This window comes from Diplotaxodon limnothrissa, linkage group LG3 (genome assembly GCF_057381915.1).
Source record: "Diplotaxodon limnothrissa isolate DT_005_m linkage group LG3, D_limnothrissa_male_GT1.1, whole genome shotgun sequence".
NCBI lineage: Eukaryota > Metazoa > Chordata > Actinopteri > Cichliformes > Cichlidae > Diplotaxodon > Diplotaxodon limnothrissa.
This window is the reverse complement of record NC_140598.1, coordinates 9,807,532-9,825,602: the sequence shown is the minus strand read 5'-3', so window position 1 is coordinate 9,825,602 and position 18,071 is coordinate 9,807,532. Positions and strand designations below refer to the sequence as shown.

The 18,071-nt window shown below is 46.4% G+C and overlaps 2 protein-coding genes across 5 annotated transcripts; both read right to left on the bottom strand.

Annotated features, from left to right (window-relative positions):
* Positions 1–604: 604 nt before the first annotated feature.
* tspan5a (tetraspanin 5a) lies at positions 605–9,781 on the bottom strand. 4 transcript variants are annotated; one of them, XM_085377690.1, is made up of 11 exons: positions 9,461–9,781; positions 8,875–8,925; positions 7,879–8,025; positions 7,632–7,802; positions 7,186–7,311; positions 7,029–7,076; positions 6,388–6,504; positions 6,237–6,298; positions 4,912–5,019; positions 2,953–2,978; positions 605–2,864 (listed from the first exon to the last, which is right to left on the bottom strand). In XM_085377690.1, exons 1-9 carry the CDS (start codon positions 9,539–9,541, stop codon positions 4,947–4,949), a joined length of 876 nt encoding a protein of 291 aa, XP_085233816.1. In that variant the 5' UTR covers positions 9,542–9,781; the 3' UTR covers positions 605–2,864; positions 2,953–2,978; positions 4,912–4,946. The 4 variants fall into 4 exon arrangements, with proteins under 4 accessions (XP_085233816.1, XP_085233809.1, XP_085233831.1 ...); XM_085377683.1 differs by having other exon boundaries at positions 4,951–5,019; XM_085377705.1 differs by lacking the exon at positions 4,912–5,019.
* Positions 9,782–12,009: 2,228 nt separating this feature from the next.
* On the bottom strand, positions 12,010–14,477 carry LOC146634387 (uncharacterized). Its single transcript, XM_085377733.1, has 2 exons — positions 14,180–14,477; positions 12,010–12,422 (listed from the first exon to the last, which is right to left on the bottom strand). The coding sequence occupies exons 1-2, from the start codon at positions 14,475–14,477 to the stop codon at positions 12,010–12,012; spliced, it is 711 nt and encodes a 236-aa protein (XP_085233859.1).
* Between the last annotated feature and the right edge of the window lie 3,594 nt (positions 14,478–18,071).

Sequence of the window (18,071 nt, the reverse complement as noted above, 5' to 3'; positions counted from 1 at the left end):
TATTTTGCCCAAGGACACTTGCAGGAGGTGCTGGGGGACTGAACCGCCCGGTGCTCGCGTGGCCTGTCCCCGTGGCGCTCGCCTCCTCACACATACATGTGTAATAATACACATCATGGCGTTAATTCAGTTACACTTGAATGAAAGGCTGGAGAACAGGAGCCACTGATACAAAGTGAGAGTCACAGTCTTTGCTCGTCATCATGACACTTCTGCTGTGGACACGTGGCACAGCTGTAGTTCCCTGTAGCCTAAACACTGTTACAGAGCTACAGAGGAACTACAGTCTTCTTTGCAGAAGAAACATCTTCAGAGTTCAGGAACATCTGTGACTTGTTCTAAAGCTCCTCCAGCCTCGTCTCGACCATGACCTCTGGTTCTTCTGCTGACAGTCTCAGGACCTAAGTGTTCTTCATGCTCACCGTAGTGCTCTGCTCAGAGAATCAAGGCTTTGACTCATTAGGCTGGAGCATGGCTCTGCTTCACGAACACGTCTCTGCAATATCAGCAGTGACAGTCGGCACACTGACTCATGGGAAGTGCAGTTCATAAACATATTTACTAACCATAAATATGAACAACTCAGACGCACAATGATCAGTAATGTCATCACCTTTATTAATATTAAAAGCAGTTTGAGACAAAGACATGAAAGGAGGCGGTTACAGTCCAGTGTCTATGGCGTGTTCTGAGATCGCCGAGGCATCGTCACCACCTCCAAACGTGTCGCTGCAGATTCAGTAGTACTGACAGGTGTAGAGTTAGAAAACCAAGTTCACTGTAAAATAGTTATTATCAAAAACATTACTGATCCCTTTGTGAGTAGAAAAGAACTCTGTGGAGCTCCGGGGAACACTTGATAACCGCCGTGACAAGGAAAACAAGGTAGTTAGCACATTAATACAAGTACATGCTGTGAGCCAATCAAATCACTTTAAATCACCAAAGGAAACACGGAGCACATGAGCTCGTTTGGTGAACGACGTCTGTTTTCATTCAAGTGACAGGTGTCGAACTCCAGGCCTCGAAGGCCGGTGTCCTGCAGGTTTTAGATGTTATATTGATCCAACACAGCTGATTTAAATGGCTAAATGACCTCCTCTACATGTCCTGAAGTTCTCCAGAGGCCTGGTGATCTAATCATGTGATTCAGGTGTGTCGACCCAGGGTGAGATCTAACACCTGCAGGACACCGGCCCTCGAGGCCTGGAGTTGGACACCCCTGATTCAAGTGAAAAACGCTGGGTATGAAGCATTGAGGATGATCATTTTCACCAAACTTCACTCAGTGTTTAAGTAAAGATGTGGAACGAGACGGCGCGTGACGTTATGTAAGGACACAACAAACCAACGAGTATAATCAGAGTGACACCTGAAAACAGCACAAGTGTAATAATGACTCGTTTATTCACATGTGACGGAGCGAGTAACTGTCCAACAACACAAACTACTTTCTTCAAACGTCTCTGTCCTTCATCATTAGTTACTGTAACTGAACAGGTCGTTTTTAGAATCATTTTCTTGTCTTTGTATCCAAAGCTGTGACTTTACTGAGCAACAGTATCAGGATTTGTTTTGGGCGGAGTCACGTGTAGCTTTGTCTTTGAGCCCAGCTGGAGCCTCAGATCAGCTGAACTCTGTGTTTGTGATGCAAACTGAAATGTACTAACATTTTCTAAATAATTTGTCTGTAGTTTCCACAGATGATATCAAACAGACAAGAACAAAGTGGTGTCACAGTTTTGAAATCTAAAGCTGAAAAGTGGAGGTTTGGGCTGCAGCCATGTTAGGAGCCACAGCTTTATAGACGAGAGGGTGGAGGCCAGCCCGACTGTCAGCCAGTGCTATTATTTTAATCAGTTTCTTCGCTAACTCAGTTTCCCTGGGTCTTTTTCCGTGTGTTATGAATAAATCTGATCTTTTTTGGTACCAGTACTGGTTTTATTTTGTTGTATTTATCCGCGACACCTTAAAGGCCGGTCCGTGAAAATATTGTCGGACATAAACCGGTCCGTGGTGCAAAAAAGGGTGGAGACCGCTGTTCTAGAAATACTGTGAAGTTGGGTATTTTCTCACGAGTCCATGGGAACTGGTTCCCTTTGAGCCAAGCAGCACTGAGAGAAGCTACAGCTGCTGCCTTTAAAATGATCCAAGAAGATAAGAACAAATAATAAATCCTCTTTAAACAGAAGAACGGTTTCTGTTTTTCAAGTTCCAGGTCAGTCTCAACGAGCTCTAAGGTGGACGTCTTCACTAAAACTGATTTCAATCTGAAACGAGCCGATTAAAGAATACTGAGGTGTCACACCGGAGCGAGGGGTAGGGCAGTGGGAGGAGTTTAGCGATCCACTCCAGTGCTTGCAGAGCTACAAGGTGGTGATGAACGTGGCAGCAACATCCTCAAACACTTCCCTTCTTCAGTAGAGAAGGAAGTCATTGAAGTGATCCCTTCTTTCATTCGTACTGTGTATTTACAGCATGTTTAGCTGCTGTCAGTGCAGCATGCAAAGATATCCACTTACAAACAGATTCCTCCCTACGGTGCTGCAGTCAAGCGCAACTAATGCAAAGGTACAGGAAGCGAGTGGTTGAGTGTGAGGAGCACGAGCCGCAGTCCTAACGATGGCCCGTAATGACTACAGTGAAAAATATCTAATATCAAAAACATTATCAAAACTTCTACTCTAGATGTAGCTATCAAACCTGGAGCGCTGCGAATGCTAACGGTGCTCTCCTTCTTTGTACAGTAGTTACTCACAGTGTTTATATACAAGTCATTTCACATATTAGTGCCTTGGAACAAAGGTGCTGGTTCAGTAAGGGATGGTGCCGTGATCGGGTCTGATCTCCCCGACGTGCTGGAGCTGATCATGGGGAAGAAGGACAAAACATATTACAGGTCACATCTGCTTTTATATCACCGTGTAAGTTTGGTTGAGTTTAAGTGTTTACCTTAAACGCTGCATTAGGTAAAGAAGCTGGAAAGGAAAAGACAGAAAGAGGCGTTTAGTAACTGTACGACTCGGTGCGTCACTAACAAGCCTGCTGCGGTGACAGAAGGCTGAGGCTTAGGGTGACACCACCAAGGATCTTCTGCAGGGTCAGGGAAGACTTTGCAACAATCACAGGTTACGGCTTCGAAAGCAAAGTGCCCCAACTCTGACCGCTGACCATGACTGCATCTCTGATGTACAGTAGCATCACTTCACTCAGTACTGTTAGACTCCTGAATGACGATGTTGTTCAGTAACAGACAACTGATCCTTATGAGTTTAACTGGACGCTGACAAACAGGGTCCAGTCAAACATGAACAGCATGTTTGCTCCACATGTTTGAGTTGCACCTGTACCTGATGTAACCTCTGATCTGTTTTACCTGAAATGATGCGTTTACATCGACTGCTCACAGCACAACAATAAAACGCCTGCACTTAGACATTACATGGGCTTACGGTTCATTTCAGCATTGGTCTGAACATCTTAGTGCTTATGTTGAAGGCCCTGCATTGTGCTGGACCCTAACCCTGACAGCCTGCTTTGTTCCTGCAGGTCAAACAGCTGTTTCTGCTGCAAACAAACGTTTTTATTAATTTTCCTGGACTATTGTTGATCGTTATTTCATCTTTTTTCTTCTGTTTCTGTGGGTTTGAACTCTTTTCCATCATATTAAGGACGTCACAGGCAGCATAACATTTCCACGGCCTCTCCAGACCCTTTTCGTGTCTTTCACATTGCTCAGGGTGAATCTATGAAAAGCACAGGGCCCCACTGGTGGACCTGCCAGTTCTGGTATTCTATGGCAAAGGCCAATCAGAGTCCACTGGAGGCCGCCCCATGAAGTCTGTTGTTTGGTCAGAGCCATTACACAGTGGCCAGTTAGAGGTCATCCTGTTCCTCGTTGCATAAAGAAGCAAATACTGGTCCTGCTGATGGTTTATGGACGTACAGTCCTCTACCTGCCTGCTACTGCAGACTATGCTAGCAGACAGCAAGCAGTACTGACGTGATGCTATACTCTGATTAAACGTCAGCTGCTGTGCTACCAGCACAGTAAGTAGTAAATACATTAGTGTAGTTTGACCTTTGACCTCAGGTTTGCTGAATGTTGTGGGTACAACACTGACCACAGTGAAGGCAAGCCTAATATTAGCATGCTTTGGTAGCATTCAGATGCAGCTACAGGGCTTCTGTGCAGTTTAGCACAACAGGAGCCACGTTTGGAGAAAGTGAGCTGTGACTGTGCCACTGTAGCCAAACATGCTAGCTGTTAGCTAGTTCCTGCATTGTTTTTTCAGCTTCTTGGGCACGTGGATTCCTGTGTTTCTGTTCATCATGGCGTCGTTATGTGTGTGATCAAAATCATATCAGCATTTCATTTCTAACTGTGGCACTTTAAAACCAGGACAGATGGTCTGCTGCGACAGTCGCTAACGTGTTGCTAACTACAGCTAGCTAACACCGCTACACTAAAACAACAGGACATGCTGCATGGAGAGCAAAGAGCCAGGCTTTGGTTTGAAATACAGCGTGTGGATGGTGGGACAGACGTACGTGTTCAAGTGCTAACAAAGCTTTAATATGCTAGCTGCTGGTGGGGGTTCTTCTACTGCCAGCTTGTAGTAATTAGTAGTAGTTAGGTGTTAATACGAAACTGAATTCATTAATTGTAATTAAAGAATTATTAATTTAATAATTTATTTTTTAGAATTTTTTAAATAAAATGTATTTGTTATATATTCACATTTATTTTTAAATAATAATAATAATGAAAAATGATGAGTTTGTGGCACATTCTTGCTTCCACACAACACTGTTAGGGTCACATGACTACCCCACAGCTGCACCTTAAACAGCACACAGATCACACAGCAAAGCTCAAGAGAAGTCTCCACATGGATCCATCACACCCACCGGTGACAAACACACATGCGGTGTGTGCGAGTGTCTCACGAGTAGTAAGCCGACGCTTTCTTGCTGGAGTACGGTGGGAGTCGGCGCATGTAGAGAGGGGGGGGCACCCTGATGAAGCATGGAGGAGGAAGAATGAGTGTGATGATGGAGCTCAATAAGCCTTGTCCCTAAACAGCAAACTGAATGTTACGCTTGATTCATGCGTCAGAGCTGCAGGATAAAACTGTGACGTTACAACAGCTATGAAAACAAACACGAGTCCCAGCAGACAGGAGTGTTTGTGTGGATGCAGGTTTATTATGGAGCATTGCAATGAAGAAATGTTGCTCTTTAGTTCACACTGCAGCCTTAAGCTGTGCTGATGTTTGCTGACTGTTACACTCACTAATACGACAGCTCTTACTGCAGAACATTTAAACGATTTACGAATGTTTTTGATGATCATTTGCTGCAAAGTGAACCGACTGTGAAAAAGGGCGTTTTGCACCCAGTGTGTCGAAGTCCTGTTTGGAAGTGCAGCCACATTTATCTGACTCACTGAAGATTCACAAAGTCCTGAGAACAGCAGTCCACTTCAGTACCCTGCTCAGTGAGTCTGACCTCTGACCTCCACTCTTTCAAACAGCAACACCAATCAAAGCGCAGCGTGAACCCTCCATGAGGTCGCCTAGCTGTGCGAGTGTTTAACACCTCCCAGAGGTACGTTTGCATTTCTACTGAGGCTGGAAAACACAGAGCCATCAAACATCTGTACGGTCACACGATGTTTACAGACAAATGTCATTATGGTTGGTTATTGTTCAATGAAATGTTAAGACCTGAGAGTACTTTACACAGCAAAAAGAGACGCTCTCCATCAGTGCATTTAACAAACCAGTCATGGCAACCAGTACGATCCCAATAACAGTGATTGGATATAACGAACTATAATTCTTTCAGACGTGCTGCTGCCATCAAATGAAACGAACCTTTGTTCTTTATAAAGCTGTTCTGCTGTCACATTTATGACTTTGCAGATTGTTGTGTTCTGTTATTATTCACATTTTACACAGTTTGTCCCAAAACTGGGGAAAACTGTCTCCCAGTACTGACGGATGTGTGGACACGTACTGGCCACAGCAGCTGTCTGCAAATCGTTTCATTTACTGGTACAGATGTTGCACAGTGGATCCAGCAGAGGGCGCTCTGACTGCTGTAAGGACCAGCTGCTGGGAGCAGAGCTGTCTGTTCTCACATCAAGTATGGCTATCAGTTAATAACAGAGCCCGTGTCGGTGTGGCTCGAGCTGCCAATCAGTGAAACGTGTGTGTGCAGCATTTTCTCACCAGCTCGCCCGCACGGCCTCGATGTCGCTCACTAAGTTTTGAGCCAAACAAATTCCAAAGATCTGTGGATGAAACACAAGAAGAGTTGGACACCCGAAGGACCCGAGAGCACGATGCGTTCGCTCGACACCCGAAGGTGCGCGGCACCGACCTGCAGCAGCGCAACGCCGATGAAGATCCCCGCCACCAGCGTGAGGTTGTCCTGCAGCCACTTCTCAAACTGGGGCACGCAGCCTTTAACGTTGATGTAGTCCTTCTGCTCGGAGTCCTGCGTGCACACAAACATGTGTCATTTCAGATATTCATGTCCCGGGGCTTTGGTCGTGACAGGAACAGAAATGACCTGTAACAACGAGTCTGTTTCCTTCTTTCTTTGCAACGTTCAGACTTCTGATACTCGGAGATCGTCATTTGTATCCTCGATTACTAAAAGTTTAACAAACGTGGTGTTTTTGTCACGACTGCCGTGACCTGACCTGTGACAGACGGGCCTTTAACAGCGTTATGGAGCTGATGGATGAGCATGTGATGCTGGTTAATCACATGCTACATGCATGTATCACAGCCTTCACGTGTACACACACACTGACAGGAAGTCTGAAACACATTTAGTTTTATTATGATCCAATCTGCTGCCCTCGAACAAGAGGTCAGAGGTCATATATGACATGTTTTAAATCTTAGTATTATACCTTCTATATGTTGTTGTGAGGCCAATAAATCATTACGATGACCCAACTCTGCGCCCCCGCACTGGTTTACCAGTTACTCACTGGTTTACCAGTTACTTACTGGTTTGGCTCGAATGTCGTAGCCACACTGAGTGTTGATCACGTCCTCCTGAAAGCAAGAAACAATCCTGGGTTTAGCCGTGAGCAGGTGGAGTCAGCTGACCACACCGGTGACAAACAAACGCCAACATCAACAACGATGTGTGGGGAAGTCGTACCGCTGGGTCCTTGGTGCAGCAGGAGAAGGGAACGCCGCACTTTTCCCGACTGGGGTTTCCATCAGTGCAGTTAAAATAGATGTTCAGGTTCCAGTCGTCTGCTCCGAAAGCACCACAGCACTCCCACTGCAGCCAGGCACAAACACTCCTGTTAATAGGACTGCACACGATCAGCACACGCTTTAAGGTGGTCCGAGGACGGACACGTAGAAAGACGCGCGTTAAAAATGGACACTACTCCTTAAATGATCCAGTTCATGTCAAATACAAACTTTCACTACAATGAACCCGTCCAGCACATAGACTGCACCGCAGCTTTACAGCTTCATGGACACGGCACGTGTATTAGCATGCAGGCGTGACGCGGACGCTGTTACAACGACACCAATACCAGTATGATCATGTATGATGATGGTGTAATAACATTGTCACGCGTCAGTACTTACATATTCCTGAGTGAAATCGATGAGGTTCTGCAGGTCGATGTCGTCCCGATACGCCCGGATGTTGTTGTTGATGAACAGGTTGAGCTGGTCTTTAATCCAGTCCTTGAAGACAAACGCCAGAACTCCCGTCGTTAACTCCAGGAAGAAGATGATTCCAAGGAACACCGAGAACTACGACAGAAGAAGCAGACGCTCAGCACACTGAAGCCTGCTGCTTGTTGATGCGTGACAACGATTTGGAACATACAAACTTCAGTAGAAACGTGTTTTCCCGCAGCGCTCCGATGCATCCGGCAAAGCCCAGGATGAACATAACCCCCCCAACCACCATGAAGAGCCAGACTGGGTCCAGACCCCCCAGGTCTGTGATAGATGAGAGGTTGGACAGGACCCCCTGCAGAGGACAGACGCAGCACTCAGTCTGAGCCGGTTTGGTCAACAGGGCCACAAATAAATGCATGAAGTAGTTTTTCAGCGTCACTCTGAGACAGGATATTTCTAACTTTAGAGATGTTGCACAAATGGAAGAAAGCAGTCTTACATATTTGTTTAATATGTGCACTGAAGGACATGTCCTGGTCAAAAATGACTCCAAGGTTCCTCACAGTGTTACTGGAGGCCAAGGTAATGCCATCCAGAGTAAGAATCTGCTTAGATACCATATTTCTAGGCTTTTCAGGGCCGAGTACAATAACCTCAGTTTGATCTGAATTAAGAAGCAGAAAGTTAGCGGCCGTCCAGGTCTTTATGTCTTTAAGACATTCCTGCAGTCTAACTAATTGGTGTGTGTTATCTGGCTTCAGTTACAAGTGTTTGAAGCAAAAACCAACATTTGACATCATCTTTCCAAAGTTGCTTATTTCAGTGCTTCGTTTATCAGTTCTGTGAACACTTCCCACGTTCAAACAGAAGTGCTGTCACATGACCCTGGGAAACACGGAGCCCTCAGCTGCGTCACATTTCTGACTTTAGTAAAGTTCACATGAAAGTCAAGTACACTAAACAACACGAACACACGTGTGGAAAATGACTGACGGCTCATTAAATGAATCAGGTTTTGGATTGGAGGTCACCTGACTTTGCTTTGAAATGCTTGGCTGTCCACGCTGCAGGACAGGAGCGTGGGTTTCTGTGCTGCTTCCACGCTCGTGAGCAGCTCACGGAGTCACGCACACGCGTCCGTCACACTGGAACACGCTGACGTCTCAGTCAGTGTAATGACGTTGTTCTCACGTGTTCTTACCTTCTCACTCCACGCCCACAGTCCGATTCCCACTAAGGCCATGCCCAGCAGCTGCAAGACACGGACCACATCTCATTAAGGTGAAGATGCACGCGAACACAATCACATGACGTCACTGACTCAGTGTTATTTAAAGGTTTCCCCCGTGACGTTTCTCGTGTGTCACTCAGCAACAATAAGCAGTGTGTGTGCGTGTGCATCACACGGAGGCCCTCAGCTGTCATTAAAGCCGATTAGCTGTGCTGTGGACTAAGCTGCAGCAGGAACGCTCACGTTACTCTGAGTAAATGGTAAATGGTCTGTATTTATATAGCGCCTTACTAGTCCCTAAAGACCCCAAAGCGCTTTACATATCCATTCACACACACATTCACACACACATTCAAACACTGGTGATGGTAAGCTACATTGTAGCCACAGCCACCCTGGGGCGCACTGACAGAGGCGAGGCTGCCGGACACTGGCGCCACCGGGCCCTCTGACCACCACCGGTAGGCAACGGGTGGTGGTCTGAAGTGTCAGTAACGGGATCGATGCCTCCCCCGTTACTGATAATAACACACGTCACCCACGCACAGCTGCTCACCCAGAACAGGATGTTGAATCCAAAGATGAAGTATTTGATGCAGCAGCTGACTTCGTGGCCTTTGTAATGATTCCCCGACATGATCGTGGGTGGAGGAGACACGGCCTGCTGCTGCTTCACGGGGTTCGTGCCGTGCGGGAGGGAACAGGTTCAGCGCTCCGTGGACGCATGTCACCGTGGGTTTCCGGTCCGCACAGAGGCCCTGGCACACGGACGGATGTGACCCGCTAACACGGAGGAAACACGGATAGCAAACAAACAGCGGCCCTGATCTACGCCGGACAAGTGCAGCGCATCTCCGCCGCTCCCGACAAGCGAAGGCGGCAGGAGGCGGGGCCAGTGCGACGGAGAGTCGGAGGTGATTGGTTAGAACGACACAAAGGCAGGACAGTCTACCAATAGGATCCAAGGAACACTGATGTACTTCCGTGTCGTTATTGCAGCGATCGTTCCAGATCAAACACTAGTTTGGAAAATTCTCCTGAATGTGTTTAATGAAGACGCGCAAACTGTCCCGGGATTACACGGAGAAGCCTTAAAGCGCGCGGACAGGAAGCGTTTCACCCACAGTCGTGTCAGACCCACGGAACCAGATCAAGACCAAAGCTTATGACATTCATGTTTGGAGAGAAACGACACACACATTCATACACAGTAGAAATCTCAATGCTGCAGCTTCTTTCTTTCTCTCCAGGAGCCCACAGCGGCTCATACGCTGCAGCAAAACTATAATCATAGTTAAATGAATGTTTTGCTACAGTCACTGAGTCTGTGGAGGAAACACGGGGCCTCGCTCTGTTCCGCGTGGTCCAGTTAAAACAGCTGGTGAATAAATAAAAACATGTTTCTGGTTGATTTTCAGATTCATGTGAAGTTATTGGATCATCCGATGCTGGCATTGATACACGTGTTCTTTATGCCAGCACATATTGATACATTCAGTTCAATCCAACTTTATTTATATAGCACCAAATCACAACATCAGTCATCTCAAGGTGCTTCATATTGCACAGTAGACCCTACAATAACACATACAGAGAAAAACCCAACAATCATATGACCCCCTATGAACAAGCATTTTGGCGACAGCGGGAAGGAAAAACTTCCTTTAAACAGGAAGAAACCTCCAGCAGAACCAGGCTCAGGGAGGGGCGGGGCCATCTGCTGTGATTGGTTGGTTGCAAAGATATGCTGTGGAAGAGAGACAGAGGTTAATAACAGATATGATTCAATGCAGAGAGGTCTGTTAATACATAGTGAGTGAGAAAGCTGACTGGAAAGGAAAAACTCAATGCATCATGGGAATCCCCCGGCAGCCTACATCTATTGCAGCATAACTAAGGGAGGATTCAGGGTCACCTGGTCCAGCCCTAACTATATGCTTTAGCAAAAAGGAAAGTTTGAAGCCTAATCTTGAAAGTAGAGATAGTGTCTGTCTCCTGAATCCAAACTGGAAGCTGGTTCCACAGAAGAGGGGCCTGAAAACTGAAGGCTCTGCCTCCCATTCTACTTTTAAATACTCTAGGAACAACAAGTAGGCCTGCAGAGCGAGAGTGAAGTGCTCTAATAGGGTGATATGGTACTACAAGGTCATTAAGATAAGATGGGGCCTGATTATTTAAGACCTTGTATGTGAGGAGCAGGATTTTGAATTCTGGATTTAACAGGAAGCCAATGAAGGGAGTTCTGTTTGTCGCTGTGTATTTACCACCTCCATTAATGAAGCTTCCTCACATCAGAGGAGCCACACAGCTCCTCCTACGAGCCGGGACAATGCTGGCACATCTCTCTCTGTTCCCTATGTGTTGTTTCTGTTCCGTTAAAGTGAGTTTCAAATCTCTCCAAGGATCTGTCGTCAGCCTTAAAATGTTTCATTTCCTTTTGTGTATATCCAGGAAGGATGTGTGCACATATTGTTTCCTCACCAACTCATTTTCCCTTTGACTAGTTCCTTTAACATGTTGACTGGTTTTCCATCACGGTAACCACAGTCAGCAGAAACCAAGCACAGCCACAGTCCGTTCTTTATGCTGAGGGTTTATTTCAGTTCAGTTTTCAAGAGAGGTTAAAGGGCAAAGCAACAGTGGATAGAAGTGATGTAATAGGCAGAAGAACATTTAGGAACAGTCGTTTCATGTGAGGCGTGAGCGGCAGAGGATCTGTGCGAGTGTAAAGACAGCTGACATGAAGAAGACAGTAACAGCTTTACACCACAGAGCTCCACCTGCTGACGTAGCAGCTCCGCTGACACAGAACAGAGCCGCCTGCAGACGCTGCTGATGTTTACATCATCCTCTGATGCAGGCAGCAGTGTCAGCTCCCTAATACTGACTCAGCACACGAGCTGTTCCCTGGGGAATAATTACATGTGCATTATTAATATTAAGCAGTCTTACAAAAACAAAATGCAAATGTTACCTAAAAATCTTTGAGCACAATTTAACCTCAAAATGTTCCAGAGCTCCCGCCTCAGTGCTGCCGTGCTCCTATGTGACTGTCTGTGACGTGTAAAGTAGCTTTAAAGCCATAGGTGGGCGGCTCCACCTACATTAGACTGATGTTAGCGAGCGAGGGTGTGCCTGGTAGAGCACCAGTAAGGGTTCGCTCAGAGAGCCTCTGTGGAGACAGTACAGACTCTGTGTCAGGGCTTCATGGAGCACCAGACTCCCGCTCTCGTCCGTGTAGCGCAGCTGGAAGCCCAGAGCCTCCACGGGCTTCGCAGTCAGCACAGCAGACACATCGAAGACGTCGTAGCCAGACGGCGGCCGCTGGTCCAGGGCCAGCTGTCTCTCCTCCAGGACGGGACGTTCGTCCAGGCGTCCTCGTGAAGCAATGACACTGTGCAGAGTGACAGACACGCTGAGCGGCTGAGGGTGGAGGGCTTTCCTGAACAGTACCAGCTCTGCACCCATCATGAAGGGGCTCAAGCTGGTGATGTTGAACCAGATCCATCCCTGCGGGCCTGCAAAGCATCAAATACAGAGTGTTAGAAGGACTCACACAGCTCCGCCCGTGTAAAGGCTCAGAATCAATGAAGTCCAATGTATTCTTCAAAGATGATTGTAAATATGCACCAAAGGTTCATTCATTTGAAGAATTAAAACAAAATAGAAAAATCAGCAGTGGATCAGGTGAGTCAGCACTGCATGTCGTCTTTTTTCTCTTGGTGGTGAGAAACTTTACAGCAGCAGCAATGAGCAGATTTCAGTGGAAACATCTGAAGATCGTTCTGTCTGCATGTGAAGACATTTGAAAGCAGAGAAACTAAAGGAAACACTATCAGAGGGAGCACATGACAGTGACGAGAGGGACCATACAGGAAGTCCAAACTCAAGGCCAAACATGCAACGTCAGGGTTTCTCGTGAACCATAAGACGTTTGTTGCTGCATCAGAAAGAAGATGCAGCGGTTACTTCATGTCACATGTCAGTGATGCAAATTTAAAACACACCTTAAGTGAAATACAGCAAAGTTCAAGCTGTTCTGATAACGCAGGGATGTTGCTGTGAACTACAAAGTGTCAGCTTAGTTTTATTTGTCCTCTAAATAGCATCAAAAACATCGACATCGAAAATCACTGCAGATGATAAAAGATCCGCTCGTCTGCTCGTTACCAGCCAAGGAGCTGATGCGCTTTATTATTGTAGTTTGTTAAAACATTTCTGTTCCTGTTTTGGCCCAGTTGGACTTCAGCTCCAGATCCAGATGTTACCTGTCTATGTGCAGCTGTGTTCAGCTGGAGCACAGCTATAAGCTAATGTTCACGCCTACACTTAAAGTGACCAAAGCTACAAAGCTGTCCTGTAGCCACGCTGATGATGATGAGTTCACATAACTATACTGAGCAGTGGGCTGTACTGTTGTTATTAGTGGAGTGAGGAGGATGAAGAGGAGGGGGAGGATGGTACAGAACAGTTTGCTGGAAAAAGTTATTTTATGCAGGCTTTGTGCGGCCTCCAGCAGCACGCATGGATATGAACAGCATGGCTGCCACTACGCTCCTCTCCACTCATGAAACAGGGATACATGAAGCTCTGTGGTGAGTCTGCACGACAAAGGGGGGATTCAAAAAACAGCTATAGCACCAGTTTGTTGTGCTACAGGTCTGTGGAGCAGCAGTGGGACTTTCCAGTGTCTGTGCTGAATGATGCTACTTCAGCTGATTCGCTGAACTGTCTCTGTGACATTAACAGACTGAAATAATGTGCATGTTTCTCACTTTAGCTGCTTTGGCACAAATGGTGCTTTAACCTGTTGATAACTAAAGATTCCACCTTAAAACTGCAGGATTGGATCTGTGATTATTCTTAAACGCTACAATATCCAACTAATTAAGCTGCTTTTGAAGGCAACATTTTAATGTTGACTTGAGGTTTGCACGTGTGAAAGGGACTGACTGCGTTTCATTAATATTAATTACAAGGCACTGCAAGCATGACACTGTGATTGGCAGCAGAACCCTTACAGTTCATGTGCTGTCAGCTGGACGTGCAGGACCTTGAAGCCCTGCACGGCCATGTTTGTGGCCACAGTCGCTCTGCAAGTGCTCCAGTGAAACATATGAGCCCTTACATGACACCATGCTCCAGTTCCTCATCCACACACGGGGAACTTGCTGTTTTCTTGCTTTACTGCAGATCACGGTCTTTGATCACATCGTTATTGTCAAAGCAACATGTAAAGGATTACTGTGTTAAAGGAAGACTTTGAAATCCTTACCGCTGACACTCCGAAACCCCTGCACCAGCGTCCCGTCTGATTTCCCCAAATCCTGCACCTCCAGCGAGTCCAGCTTCTGGTAAACCTTCCTCATGTAAGGATGTGGTTTAGCATGGTGGCTTGCTGACACTTTGTTGATATGCAGCATTTCCAGAATAGCTTTGTCGAGCTCCTGCTCATCCTCGGCGTTTCTCTGCTGATCCATCAACAACAAGCCCGTTACAGAGCACAGCAGGAGGAAACCCAGCGCCACATCCGAAACCTCCAAACGTGTTCGTCCAGCCATTCTCACTTTCATTGTTTCCACCTTTATATCAGATATCAGCACTTCTGCTGCGCTGCTGCAGACAGTCCACCCGGCAGCGTAACAGTGTGTGCAGGAACCCCAGGAGCTGTCAGAGCTTAGTGAACCCGAGGAATGCTACTTCCCCTCGAAAATGGAGTTTAATGAAGCACAGTGCTGCACTCTCTGAACAACCAACCACTGGGCCGATGCACTGGAAACCATGGCCATGTGACTCACCCCACATACTCTCCATTAATCAGTCTTGATACATTTATGCAGAAATACATGCAATGAAAGCATCTTTATGAATATGTGGCTGCTTTAGAAGAGAGTTTATTAGTTCACACAGCTCTATAACCTTACAGATCAAACATCAGTCTCTACTCCCCTGATGATGGTAAGAAGGCAGGACTGCATTGTAACAGAAGAGGCCTCCAGCTTGTGGGAGCACACCTGGACTGCTACATGGACCCACATTCCCCTTCAGTGTTTACACCTCACTGCTTAAGTGGCTGAAGTGGTGGTTGTTGGCTGTCGTGGTGTCTTGTTTGACATCCCTTTACAGCATCAAGTTTGGGACGGTGCCTCTAGATTAGCTCAGCCTCTTGAAAGCTGGGCTCAAACTTCAAGCAGATCCTCAGCTTCCCTGGGAAGTGCTGGAGAGGAGGATCCATCAGCTATGTGATCCTTGGAAACAAAACACCAGCTGCTTTTCCTGCTGGAGTTGTGTGGCTTTGCATGTATGATATTATACAACTGGAACATGGTGCTGCCCCCTGCAGGTAAGCAGCAGCTACTATCCAGGTCATGTATTACCCAGAGGCACTTCTTTCCATTAGTGCCCTGTGAAGCCTTTAATCTATGCTTTCGTTCAGTAATTACAAACTACTACACACTGGCTGTCAGAGTGTTTCCACTCTGGCTGCAAGAGGAGGAAGGCGTCTCTACTTGTCTCTCGGGGGCGGAGTTTGTTACCCAGAAAGGAGCCAGATTCTTTCAATGAGGCAGTTGAAGGGAGAAGGAAGGAAGTGCCAGCTGTTCAGGTAAGAACATGTTTAAGTGGTGATCTTTGTTGGAGGACCTTGTGCTGTTGTCTTGCACGTCTTCTTCATCTCTTTTTGTTCTTGTGTGTTTTTTAGCTTCATACATCTGTCTTCATGTGTGCATGCTATTGTGCTGACATTCACCTTAAATCTGAGGACTGCACTGAGCTTGAATACAGCAGGATACGTGCTCCATATAAAACTTATTAAAACTTGTAATTATTACTAACTGTGCATTTAAGGAGGATGATGAGCTTCAGACAACAAAACATGGTCGTGCTGTGTCCTGCATGATGTTCAGCTGTGCACAGATTCATCACTCTGAGCTCCTCTTTCTTCCTTCACTTATATGCAGTCTCTTGGACATTTTGCTGTACTCTACTCAATGGCAGTGACATGTTAGCAGCCTGTGATTTCAACAGCGTTACCTTTTTCCCCTCGTGGCTTTAAAAAGCGCTGGCTGCTGAAGGTCCCGTCATTATGTCGATGAGACGATGAGACGAAGGAATGGAGCAGTTACACATCAGCGTTGTGTGCTGGGCTTGGAAAAGAAACGAGGGAGGTCCTCATCTTATTTAAGGGAGGGATTATGAAATGCTGTTTGACCTTAAGAATATTTTATGACCTTATCGGAGACGCACCACATGTCAGCTTGTTGTGTGTCCCCCACCAGCATCCCACAGGATCACCACAGCCTGTGGTTCAGGAGTGGACAGCAGACAGAACATGTCTTGCTGATGTATTGTGTAAGGACTGTAACACAAGAGCCAAAACAGGAAGAGGATCAACCCAAAGTGCTGCAGGCAGCGTAACATTTGGACCTTTCCCAGGACTCCTGCCTCCACACTGATGCACATCAGGCACAGAGACATCCAGCTCTGTGAGAGTTCGACACACAGACATCAGCATCATGCAGTGCCATGTAGTCCTGGACAGTTATCTGACCTGCCATGCTTTGTTTGTCCGCTCCATCTCATCCACAACACTGATGCTGAGTGATGAGCTCTGGCTGTCCAAAGGTGTTGGATAAGGTCCGTGTCCAGACTCTGTCCAGGCTGGTTCTGTAGTTTCATTATAGAGACTCTGTGCATCCACACAGAGCAAACTGCTGTCATCACGCTCCATTAGCTACTGTACCCAAACACACAGTATCTGTCTGCAGGTACAGATGTGTGCTGCATATTTACAGCTGTGTACTTGACATGCAAACACATCTTGTAGCGGCTGTCGTCGTTTTGAAAAACATATAGAGCACAGCAGCATTTTTCCACTCCAGCACCTTTGACCTGAGCTGTGTCTGAGGAAGTCTGATCGCACGACTGCAGCCAACAAATACAGCTTTTAAAAATAAACAAAAGTTCTGAACAACAGCTGTTATATACTCTGCAAAGCATTGTTCAAACTAAATGAAAACTGGGAGCTCAAAGCATGTCAGTCAGTTTGTGAAGCTCATCAATAGTTATTGTGTGCACCAGATTATAAATCGTTATGAGAGGAATTCATTACATCAGTGTGGTGAATAAAACCACAGAGAGAAGATCTCTGACCGACAGCCAGGAATGACAGAGGGGCGCACTGCATCTCTAATAACAATCAATTTAACTTTATTTACACAGCGCCACGTCACAACACAGTCGCCTCAAGGTGCTTTATATTGTAAGGTAATAATACATACAGAGAAAACCCAACAATCATGTGACCCCCTGTGAGCAAGACCTTTGGCGACAGTGGGAAGGAAAAACTCCCTTTGAACAGGAAGAAACCTCCAGCAGGCTCAGGAGGATACTTGGGTTTCACTGAAGTTTCAGAATAAAGGACCATCATTTACTCAACTGCTCTGTGTTGTTATACATCTGATCAGCATCATTGGAAATCTATGCTGACTGTACATGGAGCATATTTACACAGGAGGACAGAAAGCACACACTGTAACTTCACACGCTTTTGCAAAACAAATGTTTCATTTTTACCTGGACCAGCGCACTTTGGGGAGCTTTTTCACTTAAATGCGTAGTACTACATCGAGAGGTTGAGGATGAACAATCAGAAAAGCTTTCTTGAGACACACTAAAGCTCTGACCAGTGGAAATCCAGTTTTCCCACACAGCTCCCACACATGCGGAACAAGCTGCAGCATGTTCTCTGCACAGAGGGTGATTATAAGGTGCTTCGTGTGTGAGGTCTGGGACAGCTGTCCTACCTGAGGAACACGCTGAAAGAATGTGGAGGGTTGAGATCAGCTTTCAGATACTGAACAGCTCTGATCTGCATCCTCAGCCTGATTGACAGTCAGACAGGACTAAGCTGTTTTGATTACTGTGGAAAAGTAACGGCTCCAGAAATGAGACGGTCTGTGTAAGCTGAAGTGGGCAGCATGTGAAAACGTTTAAAGCATCCTGTAGGAATTTATTTAGCAGTTGGGTTAATGAAGCCTTTCCCACTGGAGCTGTCCTAAAGAAGTTTGGCAGGAGCAGGCGTATGTGTCCCAAACATGTCTGGAGCTGTCTCGTTGCTGTTCCCTCACTTATAATTACCAAAACCACAAACAGCTTTGTGTCGCTGG